At 44.0% G+C, this 23,120-nt stretch overlaps 1 protein-coding gene across 1 annotated transcript; it reads right to left on the bottom strand.

The window, feature by feature from the left end:
• Nucleotides 1-5,367: 5,367 nt before the first annotated feature.
• LOC124001554 (C-1-tetrahydrofolate synthase, cytoplasmic-like) lies at nt 5,368-23,012 on the bottom strand. Its single transcript, XM_046308444.1, has 28 exons — nt 22,792-23,012; nt 18,269-18,353; nt 17,838-17,897; nt 17,479-17,532; nt 17,180-17,316; nt 15,682-15,782; nt 15,439-15,575; nt 15,087-15,198; nt 14,756-14,883; nt 13,828-13,925; nt 13,391-13,564; nt 13,091-13,227; nt 12,924-12,970; nt 12,713-12,820; nt 12,514-12,588; nt 12,310-12,412; nt 11,918-11,994; nt 11,684-11,824; nt 11,499-11,567; nt 10,916-11,027; nt 10,678-10,817; nt 9,260-9,301; nt 7,076-7,176; nt 6,810-6,987; nt 6,347-6,454; nt 5,980-6,132; nt 5,719-5,828; nt 5,368-5,586 (listed from the first exon to the last, which is right to left on the bottom strand). Exons 1-27 carry the CDS (start codon nt 22,827-22,829, stop codon nt 5,739-5,741), a joined length of 2,805 nt encoding a protein of 934 aa, XP_046164400.1. The 5' UTR covers nt 22,830-23,012; the 3' UTR covers nt 5,368-5,586; nt 5,719-5,738.
• Between the last annotated feature and the right edge of the window lie 108 nt (nt 23,013-23,120).

The raw sequence follows: 23,120 nt of genomic DNA, 5'->3' as shown, positions 1-23,120 counted from the left end.
CCCTGTTCACTCATGACTGCATTGCCAAGCACGACTCCAACACCATCAGTAAGTTTGCAGATGACAACAGTTGTCATTGACGGTGATCAGGCCTACGAGACAGCCTATAGGGAGGCGGTCAGAGACCTGGCCGTGTAGTGCCAGGACAACCTCTCCCTCAACGTGACTAAGACAAAGGAGCTGATTGTGGACTACAGGAAAAGGAGGACCGATCACGCCCCCATTCTCATCGACGGGGCTGTAGTGGAGCAGGTTGAGAGCTTTAAGTTCCTTGGTGTCCACATCACCAACAAACTAACATGGTCCAAGCACACCAAGACAGTTGTGAAGAGGGTATGACAAAACCTATTCCCCCTCAGGAGACTGAAAAGATTTGACATGGGTCCTCATATCCTCAAAGGGCTTTATAGCTGCAACATCAAGAGCATCCTGACAGGTTTCGTCACTGCCTGGTATGGCAACTGCTCACCTCCGACCACATAGCACTACAAAGGGTAGTGCGTATGGCCCGGTACATCACTGGGGCCAAGCTTCCTGCCATCCAGGACAGAGGAAGGCCCTAAAAATGGTCAAAGACTCCAGCCACATTAGTCATAGACTGTTCTCTCTGCTAACACACGACAAGTGGTACTGGAGCACCAATTCTAGGTCCAAGAGGCTTCTAAACAGCCATAAGACTCCTGAACTTCTAATCTAATGGCTACCCAGACTATTTGCAAATGTCATGGTACTTCTGAATGAGAGTTGTTGGATCTTGGAATTTGCACCTGAATATTCAGCACTCTTTTTCTTGGTTCACTGTGGTAACTTAGTTCACTCGCAAATTGCATTTAAGTCAATGTGTTTGACAATAACCTTTAATACGATATCCTGCACTAAAGATCCCCTGGGGATCCAAGTTTCTGCACCTCCACTTCCTCTGAGAAAGGATTCACCCCACCATTCCTGGGACCACTATAGGTCTCTATGGGATATTGGGTTACCAGCATCTCATCCATCTGCTTCAGTCAATGTTCAGGAGATTTTTTCGGTTCCATTTTATCAGTTATAGGGGCAGGGTTTTCGTAAGCCTTGGTTTCTTTACTTGTTTCTATGGTATCTCCCACCTCACTGTTCTCTAACTTCATGGCTCTGTCACATCCACATTCACTGTTAATGTCTCAGAGCAATGCCCCTTGACCTCCCTGACAACATAATATAATCTACACACAATACACCATAATGACAAAGCAAAAATGGAAAGACCACATTTACGTAAGTATTCAGACTCTTTACTCAGTACTTTGTTGAAGCACCTTTGGCAGTGATTACAGTCTCGAGTCTTCTTGGGTATGACGCTACAAGCTAGGCACACCTTTCCGATAGGTGACCTAAACTGTAACATGCTTAACACCCCGGCCATCCTACAATCTAAGCTTGATGCCCTCAATCTCACACAAATAAATTATCAATGAACCCACCAGGTACAACCCCAAATCCGTAAACACGGGCACCCTCATAGATGTTATCCTAACCAACATGCCCTCCAAATACACCTCTGCTGTTTTCAACCAAGATCTCAGCAATCACTGCCTAATTGCCTGCATCCGTAATGGGTCTGCGGTCAAATGACCACCCCTCATCACTGTCAAACACTCCCTAAAACACGAGGAAGGCCTTTCTAAATCGACCTGGCCCGGGTATTCTGGAAGGATATTGACCTCATCCCGTCAGTAAAGGATGCCTGGTTATTCTTTAAAAGTGCCTTCCTCACCATCTTAAATAAGCATGCCCCATTCAAAAGAAAATTGAACTAGGAACAGATATAGCTCTTGGTTCTCTCCAGACCTGACTTCCCTTGACCAGCACAAAAACATCCTGTAGCGTTCTGCATTAGCATCGAACATCCCAGTGATAAGCAACTTTTCAGGGAAGCTAGGAAAGCTAAGGCTAGCTTTTTCAAGCAGAAATTTGCATCCTGTAGCACAAACTCAAAGTTCTGGGACACTGTAAAGTCCATGGAGAATAATAACACCTCCTCCCAGCTGCCCACTGCACTGAGGCTAGAAAACACTTGTCAACACCGATAAATCCACTATAATTGAGAATTTCAATAAGCATTTTTCTATGACTGGCCATGCTTTCCACCTGGCTTACCTCCACCTCCCACAGCAACTCGCCCAAGCCTTCCCCACTTCTCCTTCACCCAAATTCAGATAGCTGATATTCTGAAAGAGCTGCAAAATCTGGACCCCTACAAATCAGCCAGGCTAGACAATCTGGACCCTCTCTTTCTAAAATTATCTGCTGAAATTGTTGCAACCCCTATTACTTGCCTGTTCAACATCTCTTTCATATTGTCTGAGATTCCCATAGATTGGAAAGCTGCCGCGGTCATCCTCCTCTTCAAAGGGGGAGACACTCTAGACCCAAACTGCTACAGACCTATATGTATTCTACCCTGCCTTTCTAAAGGTCTTCGAAAGCCAAGTTAACAAACAGATTACCGACCATTTCGAATCGCACCGTACCTTCTCCGCTGTGCAATCTGGTTTCAGAGCTGGTCATGGGTGCACATCAGCCACGCTCAAGGTCCTAAACGATATCATAACCGCCATTGATAAGAGACATTACTGTGAAGCCGTATTCATCGACCTGGCTAAAGCTTTCGACTCTGTCAATCACAACATTCTTATTGGCAGACTCAACAGCCTTGATTTCTCAAATGATTGCCTCGCCTGGTTCACCAACTACTTCTCAGATAAAGTTCAGTGTGTCAAATCGGAGGGCCTGTTGTCCAGACCTCTGGCAGTCTCTATGGGGGTGTCACAGGGTTCAATTCTTGGGTCGACTCTTCTCTGTATATATCAATGATGTCACTCTTGCTGCTGGTGATTCTCTGATCCACCTCTATGCATACACCACTCTGTATACCTCTGGCCTTTCTCTGGACACTGTGTTAACTAACCTCCAGAAGAGCTTCAATGCCATACAACTCTCCTTCGGTGGCCTCCAACTGCTCTTAAATGCAAGTAAAACTAAATGCATGCTCTTCAACCGATCACTGCCCGCACCTGCCCGCCCGTCCAGCATCACTACTCCTCTGGACGGTTCTGACAACGACAAATACCTATGTGTCTGGTTAGACTGTAAACTCTCCTTCCAGACTCACATTAAAACATCTCCAATCCAAAATTAAATCTAGAATTGGCTTCCTATTTCGCAACAAAGCCTCCTTCACTCATGCTGCCAAACATACCCTCGTAAAACTGACCATCCTACCGAACCTCGACTTCGGCGATGTCATTTACAAAATAGCCTCCAACACTCTACTCAACAAACTGGATGCAGTCTATCACAGTGCCATCAGTTTTGTCACCAAAGCCCCATATACTACCCACCACTGCGACCTGTATATACTCGTTGGCAGGCCCGCCGAACCCACTGGCTCCAGGTCATCTACAAGTATCTGCTAGGTAAAGCCCTGCCTTATCTCAGCTCACTGGTCACCATAGCAGCACCCACCCGTAGCATGCGCTCCAGCAGGTATATCTCACTGATCACCCCCAAAGCCAATTCTTCCTTTGGCCGCCTCTCCTTCCAGTTCTCTGCTGCCAATGACTGGAACAAACTGCAAAAATCACTAAATCACTTACCTCCCTCACTAGCACCAGCTGTCAGTGCAGCTCACAGATCACTGCACCTGTACATAGCCCATCTGGGCTTTGGATGGGCCACTCAAGGACATTCAGTCTTGTCCCAAAGCCACTCCTGCTTCGTCTTGGCTGTGTGCTTAGGATCTTTGTCCTGTTGGAAGGTGAACCTTCACCCCAGTCTGAGGTCCTGAGCACTCTGGACCAGGTTTTCATTAAGGATCTCTGTACTTTGCTCTGTTCATCTTTCCCTCGACCCTGACTGGTCTCCCAGTCCCTGCCGCTGAAAAACATCTTCACAGCATGATGCTGCCACCACAATGCTTCATCATAGAGATAGTGCCAGGTTTCCTCTAGACGTGACGCTTGGCATTCAGGCCAAAGAGTTCAATCTCGGTTTCATAAGGCCAGAGAATCTTGTATGTCATGGTCTGAGAGTCATGGTCTGAGAGCGGGCTATGTGCCATTTACTGAGGAGTGGCTTCAGTCTGGCCACTCTACCATAAAGGACTGATTGATGGAGTGCTGCAGAGACGGTTGTCCTTCTGGAAGGTTCTCCCATCATCACAGAGGAACTCTGTAGCTCTGTCAGAGTGACCATCGGGTTCTTGGTCACCTCCCTGACCAAGTCTTTTCTCCCTGTTTGCACAATTTGGCCAGGCGGCCAGCTCTAAGAAGAGTCTTGGTGGTTCCAAACTTCTTCCACATAAGGCCACTGTGTTCTTGGGGACCTTCAATGATGCAGAAATGTTTTGGTACCCTTCCCCAGAGCTGTGCCTCGACACAATAGTGTCTCGGAGCGCTGTGGACAATTCCGTCAACCTCACGGCTTGGTTTTTACTGACATGCACTGTCAACTCTAGAACCTTATACAAACAGGTGTGTGCCTTTCCAAATAATACATTTTTTTCATCTTTAATACACTTGCAAAAAATCCTAAAAACTGTCACATAACTTTTTATAAGGCAGCAATGTCAGAATTTGCTCTGCCTAATTTTCAACATTGTTTTGAATCCCCCCCCCATGGCAATAGACAGTCTAATTTACACACAAATCACACTGATAACCACCTGATTCATGATCTGAGGTCTCCCTCTCTCCAGTGTCTCCTTACCATGTACAGTATTATCAGACAATGAACATCTGAAGGGTCTGATACAATAGCTCCTGGGAAGGTTTGTTTATGTTCAGAGGTGATTAAAAAACATGCTCTGGTACTTTGGTGATTAAGAAAGTATTTTTTTAAACCTCCCACTTTGGGCTGTATGTCTCAAGGTGTAGTTCATAGATAAAATATTAATTTTGCACTTAGATCATTCACCTCAATTAGCCATGAAATCCCTAGTTTGAAAGCAACTTTTCTGGAAGCTGTGCCTCGCCATTTTCCCTACATTTCTCTGCACGTGGGCCAGCACCCTAGCAATTCGAGTTCTAGCCAATTAGCTTCAGCCCCTCACATTTGAGCAACAGCTAGCAAGAGGCCTGCCCAGCATTATCAGATGAGTTTGCAGGGTGGGCCCAATGGCTCAGTGGACATGAGAGGGCAATGACGTGGTGCACATATGTGACAGTACACATTTCTCAGGGACCGATTTTGTCTCATGAGTGCTACTTTCAGAGCTACTGGCAAAAAAGTATACAAAAAGGTACCGGAGAATCTTTTTAAATTAATGTAAACAGGCAATTTCCCCCCCATCTAGAATTTAATACATAATAATATCAGGAGGACAAACCATTTCTTAATTAAGTTTCTTTATTTTACCCTTCAGTGACTATTGAAGTGTACTATTAAATGTACTAAATACTAGTACTACATACTAAATGTACTATTGACAGACGTCAGCAACAGTGAAAAATACAGGACATTATTGACAAGGGAGAGAAGAGCTTCCAGTTACTACTCCATCACATTTTATTAGGCGTTGTTTTGGGGGCTGCAGACCACAGATCACCTCTGTTAATGGAAAGATAAAGTTAGCACAACAGAGAGAAAAATAACAAGAATCATTACAGACATCAACCATATCTGTATGCTTGTATGGGTTGTTGCATCATTTGTATAGCTGTAATGTAGCGGATTCCTTACCCGAAAGGGTGGAACCCCTCTTAGAAGAGTCCGTTGACCTGCTCAGTCTCAGGGTCTAGGTCAATGTCATAGAAACAGGGCCTTGTGGGCAGCCCTGGAATTGTGGGCATCTAGGATGGGGCCAAAAAATGAATAAACTGTACTAGTACTTTGTGTCCTCTGATCAAGAGATTGATTTGACTCTTCATTGATTCATTTGATTTTCTGTTGAGCTCATGTATATTTTAAATATAGTTATTCTCCAGACCAGTGCTTTCTTACCGTGCCAACAAGAGGGTAGAGGAACCCAGCACCCACACTGGCACGGATGTCTCTGATGGGCAGGACGAAACCTGTGGGCACGCCCTTCTTATCCGCCTCATGGGACAGGGACAGGTGGGTCTTTGCCATGCAGATGGGCAGATTTCCAAAGCCCTGAACAAAACAAATATGGCGTTCATTGAAAGGAGAGTAAAACCTCAAATAGAAATGTGAACCCTCCAGACTGTTTTCTTGAACCTTCAAGGTAAAGGTTGAAAATGTGCTCCAGAAATCAATGAGTAGTGTGCTACAAACAAATAGGTTTTATACAAAACATGTAAACAAAGAACCGTCTCCATTAAACGCCTTGGTCTCACAGCTATTGTACCTGTTTTGTGTAGAGCTCCACCTTGTGCTGGGCATCTGGCAGCAGCTCTATGTCATCAGCCCCATAGATCTTCTGAGCAATGATCCGGATCTTATCCGCAATGGGCAGCTACAAGTGATTCAGACAGACAAAAATACACATTCGTACAACATATGAGTACCATAGAACTGGTTCAGGTCATCTACACTGATTCTCCAACATGTTTAAATGTAATGCACGCATTTGCAACAGTAAACGAGGAGAAAGATTAAGTTATACTATTCTGGGAAATCACTTAATGTATAAATATTATGATCAAAACAGTCATCTAAATCAGCGATTTATTTCATCTACATACAAGATGAGATGAATGGAAGAAAAATTATTGATTTCATCAATTGATTTCCTGAGCAGGCTGAAATCAATGCATCCATGTCATATAGTGAAAAACAAGGTCTTTGACTGAGGCCGACGCTCGCTTTACCTCGACATCATAGAGGAACTTGAAGTCACTGGGGGCCTCAGAAGCCCTCTGCACAGCCTGTCCCAGGGCCACGGCACCAGCACCCCCTTCAGCCCAGTGAGAACAGCGCACCGCATCAAAGGCCCCTACCTCCTTGGCCAGGGTGCAGATCAGGTCCAGCTCTGATTCAGTGTCTGTCCTGCAGTCAGGGAGACACAGGTCAGAGGTCAAAACACTGGACAAGAGGGGTAAAATAGTTTCAGATGCTCACCATGACTAGGACTTACTTGAAAGCGTTGACGGCCACCACCACTGGCACTCCAAAGTGCCTGGCATTCTCCACTTGTTTCCTCATGTTACTGCAGCCCTTCTCCAGCAGCTCAAGGTTCTACACAGAAACACACAGCTATTATATAATATACCTCGTACAGTCTGGCTTTGTAGAGACACCCGAGAGGGAGTTAAGTGGAGCTATTTTCTACTCACATCAATGATCACATGTAGCCAGTAGGTATTGGGCAATGGTCCATGTAAAATCAAGGTAGCATGTGAACTGGACCTAATTGCACCGCATAATGGATGAACTAATTGCATCAGATGAGAATTGTGTCACAAGATACAAAGCAAATACCACACACATGCTCTTGATGCCTTCTAATGAAGTCTTATGACTAGGGTGCTTATGGTGACTGTATTACAGCCACATGATAATGGTCCATTCTAAATCGAAACAAATTTCACAAACGAAATAATATATGTAAAGACAAGCTTAAATCAAGAATAGTGTGATGGGTGAAAATATTAGCCTATCACTTGTGAATGATGCCCATCATAAGGAAATCAGCACATGCTTTTTTTTCTCCTCCTACTTTTTCAAATCATAGTCACACACCTCATATAGCCTAGCCCATAGGCCTATGTTTTGGTAAGGTTGATATCACAACTAAAGTAATCAAAAAACTTCTTAAAATGAAGCACATTAATCCGCTTTACAACGGGTGTAGAGCCTAACTGGCATACATACGCAGCGCATGAGTTTCAAGTTTGGGGAAGTTCATTTTCACTATAAAAATGCACCTTAATAATAAAAGCATTACATGCATAATGGCATTTGTGGTCACTTTTGAGAATGGTGTTTTCCTTCTAATGGAACATTCCCACAACCGACTGCAGTGTGTGCATTGCTGCACTTGTCAATAAATAACCAAATAGTTCAACATTTTAGGCTAAACCTGCTCATCTATTGAGTCAGGCTCATTGCTTAAAACAAGTTTTTTGATGCTAGTGGTTGTATTAATTCGGGATCTATCACATCCCACAACTGCCCTAAAATATGTTTTGAATATTTATTTAAATCGTACAGAATAAGTCAACTTTTGTACTATGGAGGATAGTAGATTGACATAGTAGGCTAGGGCTTTTGCTGTTCGTTAGGTCTACTCATCTTGTTGGCTGACGAAAAGTAAATGTGGACAGTTCTTCCAATATGCACCTCGGAATTGAATAAGGACGTGCGCAGTTGCATCCCGGATGTGTCTGTCTTCACTTGTAGCCTGTGAGAAAGGCCTGATCATGTGAATGAGAGCCATGTGAGTGAAAGGTGCTTCGGCAGCTGGGAGAATGGAATTATTATATTCAGCCCAAACGCACAACGGCCACAAAAGGAATGGATTTTTTTAAGGGGCATTACGGCCACTGCAGCCGGGAAATTGAGGCATTATCAAGTGCTTGTCAAATTGTGAATGAGGGACTGATGAAGTGTGAACAGCCTGCGCAAAAACAAAGCAGAGCTCATGCCTTTCATGCAACCTTTTTCAAATCATTAGTCGCATCATGCAGCCTAAGAATGAATTAAAATCTAGCCTATAACTAAAGTTACATAAATAACTCTAAATTAAGCATAGGAGTACCTGTTTCTTTATTAACCACTCAACACAGAATTGCCGCATGTGCGCACTCCCTCAAATTGTTCGGAGAAAATATCCTTCCTATTTTATTCAGCTATGTTCAATTTTATTCCGATTACTATAAATAATGCCATTGAATTCTAAGCAAATCTTGTCTGCTAAATGAACTAGCGTAGCCCTCAGAATTATGGCATAGCCAGATCACAGCCTAACATAAGGACAACCTATGCTGTACTGTTCCTCTGATGTAGGCTATATTACATGGATTTATTATACTTTTTAAAATGTAGATATTCCAAAAGGTCTGCAGGTTATGCGTGGAAGCCAGCAGATGCTACATGTGTTTATGTTAATTAACAGTCAATTACTATGACCGGCTGACAATTTCATGACCACCACAGCTCTACTTAAAACCAGAGGATGAGCAATATGCCATTAACAGAACATTATCATAAAATGGAAGTGGTACATTTAGGATGGCTGCTCTTGCCCTGATGTGATGCGGTGTAAAAGGGTTGGGGCTGAAGTGAGAGAGTGGGGGTGAGGCGCAGAGAAGTGTCTTACCTCTTCCACATATTCTTTGGGCAGGGCCATCCCAGCAGTAACCTGCATCAAAGGAGAAAGATCAGTCAAAAAGCTATCAAATGACTAATCTAGAACAAGCAATAAGGGGCCGTATCCCTATTCCCTGTCCAAGGACATGAAACATATTAGTGTTTGTGGGGATAGAGCTAAAGCAGCAGAATGACAGGTCTTCCTGTGTGACCACCAAGCAGGAAATGGAATTACATTCTCAACAGTGCACCTGCATTGATTGAAGCAGAATAGGACTTTCTGTAGGAGAGAATATATACACTACCGTTCAAAAGTTTAGGGTCACTTAGACTGTAAGTCGCTTTGGATAAAAGCGTCTGCTAAATGGCATATATTATTATTATATTATAAATGTCCTTGTTTTTGAAATAAAAGCAAACATCACATTGATCAGAAATACAGTGTAGACATTGTTAATGTTGCAAATGACTATTGTAGCTGGAAACGGCAGATTTTGAATGAATCTCTACATAGGCGTACAGAGGCCCATTATCAGCAACCACCACTCCTGTGTTCCAATGGCACGTTGTGTTAGCTAATCCAAGTTTTATAATTTTAGAGGGCTAATCTATCATTAGAAAACCCTTTTGCAATGATGTTAGCACAGCTGAAAACTGTTGTTCTGATTAAAGAAGCAATAAAACTGGCCTTCTTTAGACAAGCTGAGTATCTGGAGCATCAGCATCTGTGGGTTCGATTACAGGCTCAAAATGGCCAAAAACAAAGACCTTTCTTCTGAAACTTGAAAGTCCATTTTTGTTCTGAGAAATTAAGGCTATTCCATGCGAGAAATTGCCAAGAAACTGAAGATCTCATACAACGGTGTACTACTCCCTTCACAGAACAGCGCAAACTGGCACTAACCTGAATAGAAAGAGGAGTGGGAGGCCCGGTGCACAACTGAGCAAGAGGACAAGTACATTAGTGTCTAGTTTGAGAAACAAACACCTCACAAGTCCTCAACTGGCAGCTTCATTGAATAGTACACAGAAAACACCAGACTCAACGTCAACAGTGAAGAGGCGACTCCGGGATGCTGGCCTTCTATGCAAAATGGAATATTTCCAGCTACAATAGTAATTTACAACATCTACACTGTATTTCTGATCAATTTGATGTTATTTTAAATGAAAAAAAAAACAAGGACATTTAAGTGACCCCAAACTTTTGAACGTATATATGACATTAATCTGTGAACATTCTCTAGGTTGTTCTGATGATTATAATTGACTACACTGAGCAACCGCTACTCTTCTTTTGAGGGGGCAAACCTGCCCTTTAATTGTTTTTTTCTGAAGCAGTCTTTCTGAAAGCTGCCCATTGGCACCACCATTAGAACAAGGGTAGAAAGATTTCAAAGACCCCCAGTAAACTGTGCAGTCACTCACCGTTGGCCCACCTCCATGCATCTTCAGGGCTCGGACGGTGGCCACCAGCACCACCACGTGAGGCCGCAGGCCGGAGTAGCGGCATTTGATGTTGAAGAATTTCTCCATGCCGATGTCAGCGCCGAACCCAGCCTCAGTCACTGTCCCATGAGAGAAACAACCAACACGCACATTACAAGAGGTGTTCATCGTTTTGTTTCTTGCCAAGGGAGAGGCTGTGTGTTTCAGCTCCACTTACCCACAAATCCCTCCGGGCCGACCAGCTTCAGGGCTATCTTATCAGCCAGGACGGAGGAGTTGCCATGGGCGATGTTGGCGAAAGGTCCGGCGTGGACGAACACGGGGGTTCCCTGTAGAGAAACTCCTCTCAATCATCCAGCAGCAGAACACACACTCAGCCAGTGGCAATGTCACCACTCTGACTCACAGAAGTCAAGTCTACCACATCAAACACAGAATCACATATCTGCAGTCAACAAACTTAGCTAAGCAAGTTCTAGGCTTTGGAATATCTGTTGATATGATACAAATAGATTAGCTACTTTGTACCCAATCCTGCCTCAGAACTTCTCAAAGAGAAACAGGGGATTAGTAACTAAACTAAAAACAGCCACAAGCACACGCTATCTGTCTTCTCCAGACTGCGTCATCACTGCTCCGTGAGAACATAGGAAGCTTCACATCCACACTACCCTAACCAATTAAATAATCTGAAACCCATTTTCCCACATGGCTTTGCTTCCCTCTCCTCTCCCCCAGTTGCCAGGCCAGTAAAGTTCCACCCCGAGGAGCTCCCTCCCTCCCCTCCCTGTCCCACCCACCTCCAGAGTCTGCATTAAGTTGGGCTTGATGGCATCCCTCATCAGCACAGTCAGGGCTCCACTCACACCCTGCACAGAGGGAACAATGAAATGGTGAGAATCTTTTAAGGAACAAAGCACTCATCACAAACCTCAACTGTCTATGTGTTGGTTGACAGTGTGAGGGGGAGACTAGGGCCAATTACCAGGTCCTCTGTGGTGATGGGCTGCCCACTGCGGCTGGTTGCCACCACCATCTTGGCCAGGCGCTGGCGCATGTCCTTCAGGCTGCTGGTGAGAGCCAGCACGGCCATGATCTCACTGGCCACCGTGATGCTGAACTGAGCCTGGGGGAAGAGGAAAGAACTAGAGTCAACAGCAGTATCAGTGGGCGACTAACTAATGAAAGAAAAGCAGGTGTACTATGAACTTTTACATACCTCCCTAGTGTGTCCCTTCTCAGTTGGCGATTGGCCAATGGTGATCTTCCTCAGGAAACGATCATTGGTGTCTATCACTGAAATGACACAAAGACCCATTAAAACACTGCTCTACATCTCAACACTGACATGTCATAGTATAGCAGGGATCTCCAACCCGGTTTCTGGAGAGCTACCCTCCTGTATGTTTTCACTCCAACCTCAGTTGTAACTAACCTGGTTCAGCTTATCAACCAGCTAATTATTACAATCAGGTGTGCTAGATTAGGGTAGGAGTGAAAACATACAGGACTGTAGCTCTCCAGGACCAGGGTTTGAGAGCCCTGTAGTATAGTATACATTATACACAACAGTCAGGCCACTCAGGGTACATATCCAGTAGTCTTCAGTACCTCTGTGCCAGGTGATGGAGTCAGGGTCCATGTCTAGTCGGGCAAAGCGGGTTATCTCCTCCTCGGTCAGAGTGGTGGGGTCAGTCTTCTCAATGCCCAGTCTCTACAGGGATCACATACAGAGACAATAGTAGAGAAATTCCCTCCCTAAGACAGTCAAGATAATAATGGCATTGTCATCCACGGATACAATTGAGTTTGTACCTTTAGTCTGTTTATCTGGATGGGGGAGAATGTCCTCTGACCTCCACTAAGAGGGACCAGACGGTTATATAAAGCCTGTGGGAGAGGGAATGAGTGAGAAAGACAAATGGACAGACACACACATTAATCAAACATGGAATACCACCTTGTGCAGTGCAATCTTTCTCAAGAACAGATGTCAGCAACCGAGAGGGTTCACCTTGTCTGTTTGGGTGGCTTCATGGAACAGACGGGCGTCTATGGCGGCCGCCACCAGGTTGTTGGCAGCTGTGATGGCGTGGATATCTCCCGTGAGGTGGAGGTTGAACTGAAATCATAATTAAACCATATGGTCAAATATAGCTTTATACCGAAACCACTTCCTGAATGATCAATGTCTGGAACAGAATGGAAATCATTCAGTGCTGTACCTCCTCCATGGGAATTACTTGAGAATATCCACCTCCAGCAGCACCCCCTGTAGATAGAACATTCCAGGCATTTAGCATTGATAACAACTGAGCATTGATAAAGCCTTACATTTTCCCACAAAAGGCATCCAACCAGTCAGTAAAGGGCAGCATCACTCAGTGCTCACCTTTGATTCCGAAGGTGGGGCCTTGGGAGGGCTGGCGGACACAGGCGAAGACATTGAGCTTCATGTGAGCCCCCAGAGCCTGGACCAGTCCTATGGTGGTGGTGCTCTTTCCCTCTCCCAGTGGGGTGGGGGTGATTCTAGAGGTACAGACAGCATTAACACTGGTGTGAAACATTTCCGAGAGCATAATAGATAATCAATCTTGATAAATGAAGAGTTCTGTACCAGGCCACTGTAGTCAAAAAAGGAGCACATTTTCCATGTTACATCTACAACACAAGTTTATTGTACAGAGCATACCCAGTGACCACCACGTATTTCCCATCAGGCTGTGCCCGCAGGCGACTGATGATGTCCAGCTGCACCTTGGCCTTGGTCTTCCCATAGAGCTCCACCTCGTCCGACAGCATCCCCACCTCCGTGGCCAGTCGGTCGATGGGCTTGGGCACGCAGGAACGCGAGATCACAATGTCACTGAGGGCCACAGTCAGGTCACACATTTATTCAGCAGTATCAGCAGACAGGAAATGTCATGCAAGTCCCTGAGGACCAAATTTAGGGCTTTCAAACATGAAGTAGAGAACCAAAATTAGACTCGAGCACCTACTTTAGTGGAAGGTTGAATTATTCAGCAACATTACTGAGGAGTATTAAAAGTACGAAAAATTACTAAACGACTAGAAAATAAAGTGATTCCACATCAGAAGGAAAGTTATGCAGAGGATGAGGGGACAAACCTTGGCACAGGCTTCTGCAGGATGAGCTTGGTGTAGGTGATGCTCCACTTGCCTGGCTGGTGAGACTCCAGGAAGCGCTTGGCACTTAGCACTGTGTTCTGGAGATGAAGAGAAACAACAAAGCACACAGCCAATCAAAAGCTCAGTTTACACATTTAGATTGTATTTATTATGGATCCCAATTAGCTGCTGCCTCCTTCCTGGGGTCCAGCAAAAAATAAGGCAGCTATATACATTACACAGAATACTTTACAACACATTAAGTGTGCGCCCTCAGGCCACTACTCTACAAAACCAAGTCCATGTACACATGTGAGTATAGTGCGCATGTGTGTATAGATTGGAATTTGTACCAAACTCAAAAGACAATTCGCTTCTATGGTTATGCCTTATAGACAAAAGCCATTCATTCTCACTGAATGTGCTCTGTGCAACTGTGGATTGCACAGTGCCATAAAAGGGAATAAAACATTGCTTTCCATTAATTTATGTTGTTAGAATTCCATTACCTCAGAGGATTACCAGACAGAAACAAATGAGTGTCTGAAATAACACCTCATCTACTACAAAATTCTCCACATTCAGTTTAACAGTCTGTCTTTGCCATGATGTTATGCTGCGTAAACAGTTGAGTGAATGGCATTGATGAAGACACATGACAGGGAGCTGCTCCATCACAAATAAATACCACTTTTCCCCTGAAATGTGAATTTCTCACAGGATGAATTTTGGAGGCGGTGTGGTTTGTGTGATTACTAGTAGGGATGCCACTGCCTTTGTGGTGGAGGTGGATCGGTAAGCTACACTCACGTGATGAGTAACCATGCCTAAGATCTGAGGACTCGTTTTCCTAAGCCTTAGCTTGCTGGGCTAACTTATAAGGTATACAGACAACCGCCGTGTTCAATACCCAGTTGTTCCCAACTACCTGCATGAGCATGGCCACAGTCATGGGCCCCACTCCTCCTGGTACTGGAGTGATGAAGCCAGCCTGCTCCTTAACAGAGGAGTAGTGCACATCCCCCACCACACGCTTCCCACTGGGCCGCGTCTCATCTGAGGAGCACAGAAAGGAACCATGCCGTCAACACAAGCACCCCTAAATGTTACCTACAATACCCATAAATGTTACCCATGAAGAGAAGTACCAGCTCCATGGTGAACCGATGATTCACTCCATGTTTATCTCACATTTATTCTAAAAAAAATATTTAAGAGTACTTGTCAAAATGGAATCCAATGAAGGGGACCATACTAACCTGGGATGTGATTAATGCCGCAGTCGATGACCACCGCTCCCTTCTTCACCCAATCCCCCTTCACCATCTCTGCTTTCCCAATCCCAACCACCAAGATGTCTGCTCTGCCCACCTGGAAAGAGAGGGGACTGGATGGATCTCCTCACTATACTAGTTTGTTTCGTGGCACAAGTCTGCCAATCTAATAAACAGTAGTGCTCCGGTATGTGGGATCTGTATGTGACATGTCATCTACCTGTTTACATCATCATGAGTTGCCTGTAATACATGTTTATATGGATAGGAACGGCCTGTATATATGGTTGAGAGTGTTTTCATCTTCTGAGTGAGCATGTGACATGTCCTGGGTTACCTCAGCAGCGAGGTCAGCAGTCTTTGAGTGGCAGGTTGTCACGGTAGCGTGGTTCCACAGCAGTAGGTCATGCATGGGCGCGCCCACAATCTTACTGCGGCCAATCACCACAGCTCTCTTCCCGGCCACAGAAACACCTGCACAGATGAACTGCAGTGTCAATCATTAAATTGAGCACTTCTACATATTAAGTAATTCAGCTCATTAGCATTGGCTCATAACTAGTTTCTCTGCTGTACCCACCAGTCTGTCTGATGAGCTCCATGCAGCCGTTAGGAGTACAGGGGATGAAACAGTCACCCAAGTCCCCCCGGGACAACTTCCCAGCATTTATACAGGTCAGACTAGGAACACACACACACACAGAGTACACTCATTATGAGCATCCGCCATCCAGCTTCTAACCAATAAGAGTTAGTCATACTTTCACGTACTATATACACACACACACACACACACACACACACACACACACACACACACACACACACACACACACACACACACCTCTTTCTGATGGTACATTGTATTTCGTAGAAAGCCTCCTTTCGTTTCCCCTTTTCAACATTGTCTCCCTAACAAGCTACGCATGATTAAAACCCTCAGAAAAAAAAAAATCTGTACTCTTTTGAGGTGACGACATAAATTAATGTCCTCATCGGTTAGTACACTGTCTTTTTAACAGGCCCAGCTAAGTGCAGTACAGAAGCTCCTTTACTGGTCTCTCAGTAAGTCCAGAGAACAATCTGAATCAATAGAGTCAAATAGAGGAGCAAGAGATTAATGGAGCTTCCTAAACACCAATACAAAAGGCCTGCATCCTCTAAACACACAGCCTGTATCAGCATCACTGTCCAATAAACACAATATAATCATGGCTTACACTACACAAATGGAACTAGAACACTTCCAGAGTGTTCTACCAAATTCCCATACAGTTTATGCGAGTAAAGTCATACCAGATTTTTTAAATGAATTACAACAGCTGTGATGGAAACAGGAAGTTTCCTTACAATTTTATAAATGCAGACAGTTCATTTGTTCGTTCGACATGGTGGGATCTTTTTGTGTCTGTAAAATTAATTAAGTGAGAAATGGCAGTGGAAATTCCATTATGCGCAAATATTGATATAAAAACCATCATATCGCAGTAAACTTGGAGTCAATGGACGGTATGGTGTGTGGTCCTCCCACTACGGCTTGGGAAACCATGCAGTTCATTAGGGTACAGATTAAATCAATTCAGATGAACTTCAGAGTGGTGAAAGTGCAGTGATCTTGATGCTCCTTTCCAATAAATATAGAGGTTCTGATTATGGTTAAATGATGATCGATGCTTGACTGTCGTTTGACAAATACAAATATTCCTGCTCTTATCCATAATAATCTCATTATGTAGACTAGCCTACCTGCACTGTATCTGTGAATTGTTGGCTAGAGCACATGTTCCAAGACCAGAGCATGTACGTTTGCTATTTAACGCAACAGTTTGAGACAAAACTATATCGGTAGAGTTGAAAATGCAATGGAAACACAATGAACTTTAGATTTTTATTCGGTACAAAACAGAAGTGAAAAAGTACATTTTGGGTGCACTAAGTTGCACTGATTTGTATCTGCAACAAGTCAGTTTGGTGGAAACACCACCGGTGGGAAAACGTGCATATTTTCTTATGCAGATTTTAGAATATTCACAAGAAAATCTGTAAACTAGTCACACAAAACACATCTCAGGGCTCACCCATCCACATCCTTCTCTGGGGCCACAACGTTGGTCACCTTCTCAGTATCTATTTTGTGGATGGAGTCCAGAGGCAGCTGAACGATGAGGCCATGGATAGCAGAGTTCTCATTCACCTCCATAATGCTGTGCAGCACCTACAGAGTGATGGGGTATGTGAAATAGAGTGGGAGGGAAAGAAAGAAAGCTATAGAGAGAGAATGACAGACAAACAGAGTGCCAGAAAGAGGCCTGCAGAGACCACCAAGCAGAAAATCTATGCAAGCTGTGAAGTTAACCCCCTCAGGATCCCTCCTCACCTCATCCTCTGTGGCAGTCTTGGGGAGCCTCAGGTGTGTGGCATTAATTCCAATCTACAGTAGGCACAAGAAAAACAGAGTTTAAAGGGATACGTCGAGATTGTATCTACTTCCCCAGCGTCAAATGAATTTGTCGATACCATTTTTATGTCTCTGCATCCAGTACGAAAGAATTTAGAGGTAGTTTCGCCAGCCAATGCTAACTACCGTAAGCTCAATGACTCGAAGTCTATGGTACCTGGGAAAGTAGATAAAGGGCCATTGCCAAAATCCTGAAGTATCCCTTTAAGAACTGAACAGAGAACAATTTGGAATATGTATGAAACAGGAACGATCACATCAGGCATTCTGTTATTTACCTCAGCTGCTGCCTTCAGCTTCATGCTGATGTAGAGGTTTGAATCATCTCTGTCCCCCACCTGAAAAGTGCACAGCAAAATTGAGAAATCTGTAGTCTTTCTTCAAAAAATGCTTTTACAAACTAGTAAATAACCAATGTTAGACCATTAATACATTATGTTTCATATTTTAGCTAGCGCCATATAACAGACAAAGTATACGAATGGAATTAGCCCCTCCACTCGGAGCTAGTGGTTCTGAATCTGACTGAGGGAAGATATGACCCAAGGCTATATATTCTGTAATCATTTTAGCATGGAGCACAAATGAGTGACTCTCAAAATGATACAAAACCCTACCCATTGCCCATTTAAGGAAAAAAATACTCTACATGGGAAGAATCAGAATCAAGATTTGAACTAGAGCCCTTACAACATACTCTTGCACTTACCTGTAACACAACCAGACCTGGTCGAAAATTAGGGTCCTGCGTCTTCATCTGCGCCACATCCTTCTTCAGCCTCTCCCTTACCTGCCTGTGGACACAAAAGGACCTGCGGTCAATCTCCCAGGGAGAAAGCAGGGGGACAGTTATTCAGGGTTAGAACCTGGTATGTCCTACAGGGATGTGGTGTGCCCAGAGACCTCTGAAGCCATGGACCTCCACCCTTCAACCGTCCACATGGCACCTTGGAGAGTCCAAGAGGTGAGGTACAGCATGACTACCAGCTGAGAGACAACTACAGGGGTATGGAGGAGAGCACCCCCAGGAATGCAATGCTGGGAAGGAGCCCGGAGGAGAAGGAGGTACTCAGACCACAGGCAATCTTGGGTGTAGTTGGCCATTTTGGCGTGGGAGAGACCGCAATGTACTACGCAACAACTTTAGAACTCATTACTATGCATCTGCACAGTTCTTCCTGTAAATGTGTTTTGTACAATGTTTAAAGTAGTCCTTGTGCATAGAGTTCTATGGTTTGTTAAACTCAGCGAACCTCAGCGTAATTCCGTTACCATGGAATTGCCCTACACTAAATGATGTCAATGGAAATCCTTCGGTCCACCCAAATGAGGCCATCTGGAAGGGGCATCTCAGCAGCACAGCATCTTAAGCATTTTATTGCAACTAAACAGTTACATGAGTGAGTTAAGAGGGATTTTAGGGTCCTCAGCAACTTCTCATGGTCTGGATGCAGACCGCCACAGTAAGACCTCTTGATTCAGTCATAGATGCAACTGAAAACCACAGTGCACAGAGTTGTATGAACAGATACCAAAGCCAAATGTGTGAGATAAGGACAAAGCTTTATCAACCTATTATAGTCCCCAACAGATTGGTGTAAGGTAATACATATGTTTTTCTGTGTTTAAAACACCCTCTGGTCTTCAACAAGATCAAATAATGATGTCTTGGAAGGTAATTTAATTGACAGGGACTAAGCAATACAGAATATACAAAAAGACTAACAAGTGCTTAAACTCACTCATGACTGCAAGATTGACTTGCTTGCAGACAGGTTGAAAGTTGGTTTCTTCAGCTACTATTGAGAAATCAATGATTTTGTTTGCACATTCTGCACACAATTGAGAATACCCAATAATCAAGGTAGGCCCTACAGACACATTTCAACATCAGCTACTACTCAGAACAGTGTTTTTACCATATTGGCATTTTTAAAGAAAGTTTCTCTAGACCTTTGACCCTGAAAACAACAGCGTTCAATATAAAATAAGGAGTGTCACATGTCAATGCATCATGTGAATAATATGGCCTTCAGAGAGAAACTGATGTATGTCTGGGACTAATACTTTTTACAAGTATTTTTCCACCATGGAGCCAGTACAGTTAACACCAGTTTGTATCCACCATTTTAATGAGCATTTGTTTATAGCCTAATAGTTTGTTTATTACTGTGAAACATTACTATAAAATAACTTATACTGTGCTAGGCTCAACTTGTTTTATAATCAAACTGTTACAAATCACAGGCTAACTATATAGGACCCTATGCTTTCTCTCTCACTCATTGATACAAAAGGCTGACACAATTAAAGCAACTAACAATTTGCTGAACCAGTCAGTCACCAACCCTCAGGTCTCTAACCCTGACAATACTACGGGTTCTCTATAAATGTTGCAGATAACAGTGGTGTCAACACTAGTCTATATTGTATCAGTACAAGGGAGTTACCTAATCTTTTATTGGTCAACACTGGCCATAGAAGGCCATCAAACAAGTGTTGTACTCTGATCAAGGCCACAGTGTAGTAGTTCCTTTGCAGCTACTCTGCAACAGCCTAGTCCACAGATTAAAACAGTACTGCTTTAATGTTGCCTCTGAAATTATTTAGGTAATGAACAGCACAACTGAACTGCTTAAAGAAAAGGATGTAAGTTGAAGAATATGTGGTTTTCGGTCAATCAGCTTGAAATAGGCCTAATTGACTAATGGGTAGTATGAGTTGCACAGTTAGGAGGGCACTGGCAGTCGAGTCTTGTGACAAGCATGAGTTGCTGAATAAAAGTCCCTTCAGATATCAAAAGTCAGGTTGTCACCTAAAATACTCTTGATAAAATGACATAGTCAGTCAGGTGAGTATCAAGTGGAACTGGACTTAGAACTGTTCAAAACTGAACTGGGTCTGGTTTCCCAAAAGCATCCTAATTGTCCCTAGAATTTCTAAGCAAACAGCTGGAGGCAGGGCTTTCTCCTATAGAGCTCCATTTTTATGGAACTGTCTGCCTACCCATGTCAGAGACGCAAACTCGGTCTCAACCTTTAAGTCTTTACTGAAGACTCATCTCTTCAGTGGGTCATATGATTGAGTGTAGTCTGGCCCAGGAGTGGGAAGGTGAACGGAAAGGCTCTGGAGCAACGAACCGCCCTTGCTGTCTCTGCCTGGCCGGTTCCCCTCTTTCCACTGGGATTCTCTGCCTCTACCCTGTTACGGGGGCTGAGTCACTGGCTTGCTGGGGCTCTCTCATGCCGTCCCTGGGGGGGGTGCGTCACCTGGGTGGGTTGATTCACTGTTGTGGTCAGCCTGTCTGGGTTGGCGCCCCCCCCCCTTGGGTTGTGCCGTGGCGGAGATCTTTGTGGGCTATACTCGGCCTTGTCTCAGGATGGTAAGTTGGTGGTTGAAGATATCCCTCTAGTGGTGTGGGGGCTGTGCTTTGGCAAAGTGGGTGGGGTTATATCCTTCCTGTTTGGCCCTGTCCGGGGGTGTCCTCGGATGGGGCCACAGTGTCTCCTGACCCCTCCGGTCTCAGCCTCCAGTATTTATGCTGCAGTAGTTTATGTGTCGGGGGGCTAGGGTCAGTTTGTTATATCTGGAGTACTTCTCCTGTCCTATTCGGTGTCCTGTGTGAATCTAAGTGTGCGTTCTCTAATTCTCTCCTTCTCTCTTTCCAACTCTCTCTCGGAGGACCTGAGCCCTAGGACCATGCCCCAGGACTACCTGACATGATGACTCCTTGCTGTCCCCAGTCCACCTGGCCATGCTGCTGCTCCAGTTTCAACTGTTCTGCCTTACTATTATTCAACCATGCTGGTCATTTATGAACATTTGAACATCTTGGCCACGTTCTGTTATAATCTCCACCTGGCACAGCCAGAAGAGGACTGGCCACCCCACATATGCTCTCTCTAATTCTCTCTTTCTTTCTCTCTCTCGGAGGACCTGAGCCCTAGGACCGTGCCCCAGGACTACCTGACATGACGGCTCCTTGCTGTCCCCAGTCCACCTGACTGTGCTGCTGCTCCAGTTTCAACTGTTCTGCCTTATTATTATTCGACCATGCTGGTCATTTATGAACATCTTGGTCATGTTCTGTTATAATCTCCACCCGGCACAGCCAGAAGAGGACTGGCCACCCCACATAGCCTGGTTCCTCTCTAGGTTTCTTCCTAGGTTTTGGCCTTTCTAGGGAGTTTTTCCTAGCCACCGTGCTTTTACACCTGCATTGTTTGCTGTTTGGGGTTTTAGGCTGGGTTTCTGTACAGCACTTTGAGATATCAGCTGATGTACGAAGGACTATATAAATACATTTGATTGGATTTGATTTGATCTTAAGGTTAAATTTGGTTACATTTTTTCACAATATTCCAGTGAAGCTGCAAAAATTACTGCAATATTGTTTCCATCTACTTTACCTGAGACTTACCCTGCATTCATAACCAAGTGAGAAGGTGGTATTTACCACATTCAACTGGATAATTCCACTTGAACACACATTCAACTGGTAATTACTTGTGGGAAACTAATCTATCAAAACTGGATAACAATTTCCAGCAGTTAAATGGAACAAAACATTATTTATATATATTTTTTAAATCTAATATAATGGTGTTTACAAGAATACTGGCTGTACTTCGAGTTTATGGTTTACAGCTTGTTGGCCATTAGCCAATCAACGTTCCTCAACTAGTTCAAAGCACGTGAATGCATCCAACTGGCATTTTACATCAGCACTGGTCATTCCACTTGGTTATGAACGCAGCATTATAGGACGACTTTCCAACTAGTAATCAATTACCAGTTGGAGGGTCGTTCACGTCGACATCACCAAAATGGACACTGTTGCATTTAGAACTGCATGAGAATGAGAGATAGAATTCTTATGTTTTTTAAAAATCTGATCCAAAATGTTTGATGTTTGCAATATATTGGGATGAGATTCTACAGAACATCCTGAGAATAGAATGTGAGGTTGCCAAACCATGCTTGATGCACGTGGCTGTTAACGATCCAAACACTGACCCAATATCAAAGACATATTATATTTCTATGGACTGCAACAGAACGTTAGATACGTGACGAAACCTGCCTACTTCGAAACCTGCCTGCAATGTTCCTATAGATAACGTTAACTTACACTAAATCAACATGGTGCTTTATATATCTGTACCATAAATGTGTGCTAGCGAGCAAATTTACAAAATCGTCCAACAGATTAGTTTAAAAAATTACACTTACGCTGAAACTTCTTTTCCACTAATGATTTGTGCTGACATCGTTAGGCTAAACCAGCTCGTCCCCTAAACACAGTTAGCTAGTTATCTTCTTCCCTCTGAGTGTTGATTCTGATTACTTATGGAGGTAGAGCTAGTATTGTAAATTATATACCGTGCCAGAGTAGCTCAAATCAATAATGGCCATAAAAAGTTCTGAGAATATTAGCACACGTAACTAAAGACGTAGCTAGTACTGGGTGGAGTAATATGTATGGCTATCAAATGCTGTCAACCCGTCAGAGAACAGTCTGAGTTGAGGGCAGGAATTATTGACCAATCACGAGTCTCAAA

Source organism: Oncorhynchus gorbuscha, linkage group LG17 (genome assembly GCF_021184085.1).
Source record: "Oncorhynchus gorbuscha isolate QuinsamMale2020 ecotype Even-year linkage group LG17, OgorEven_v1.0, whole genome shotgun sequence".
Classification (NCBI taxonomy): Eukaryota; Metazoa; Chordata; class Actinopteri; order Salmoniformes; family Salmonidae; genus Oncorhynchus; species Oncorhynchus gorbuscha.
The sequence above is the reverse complement of the archived record's forward strand: the minus strand, read 5'-3'. Positions and strand labels throughout refer to the sequence as shown.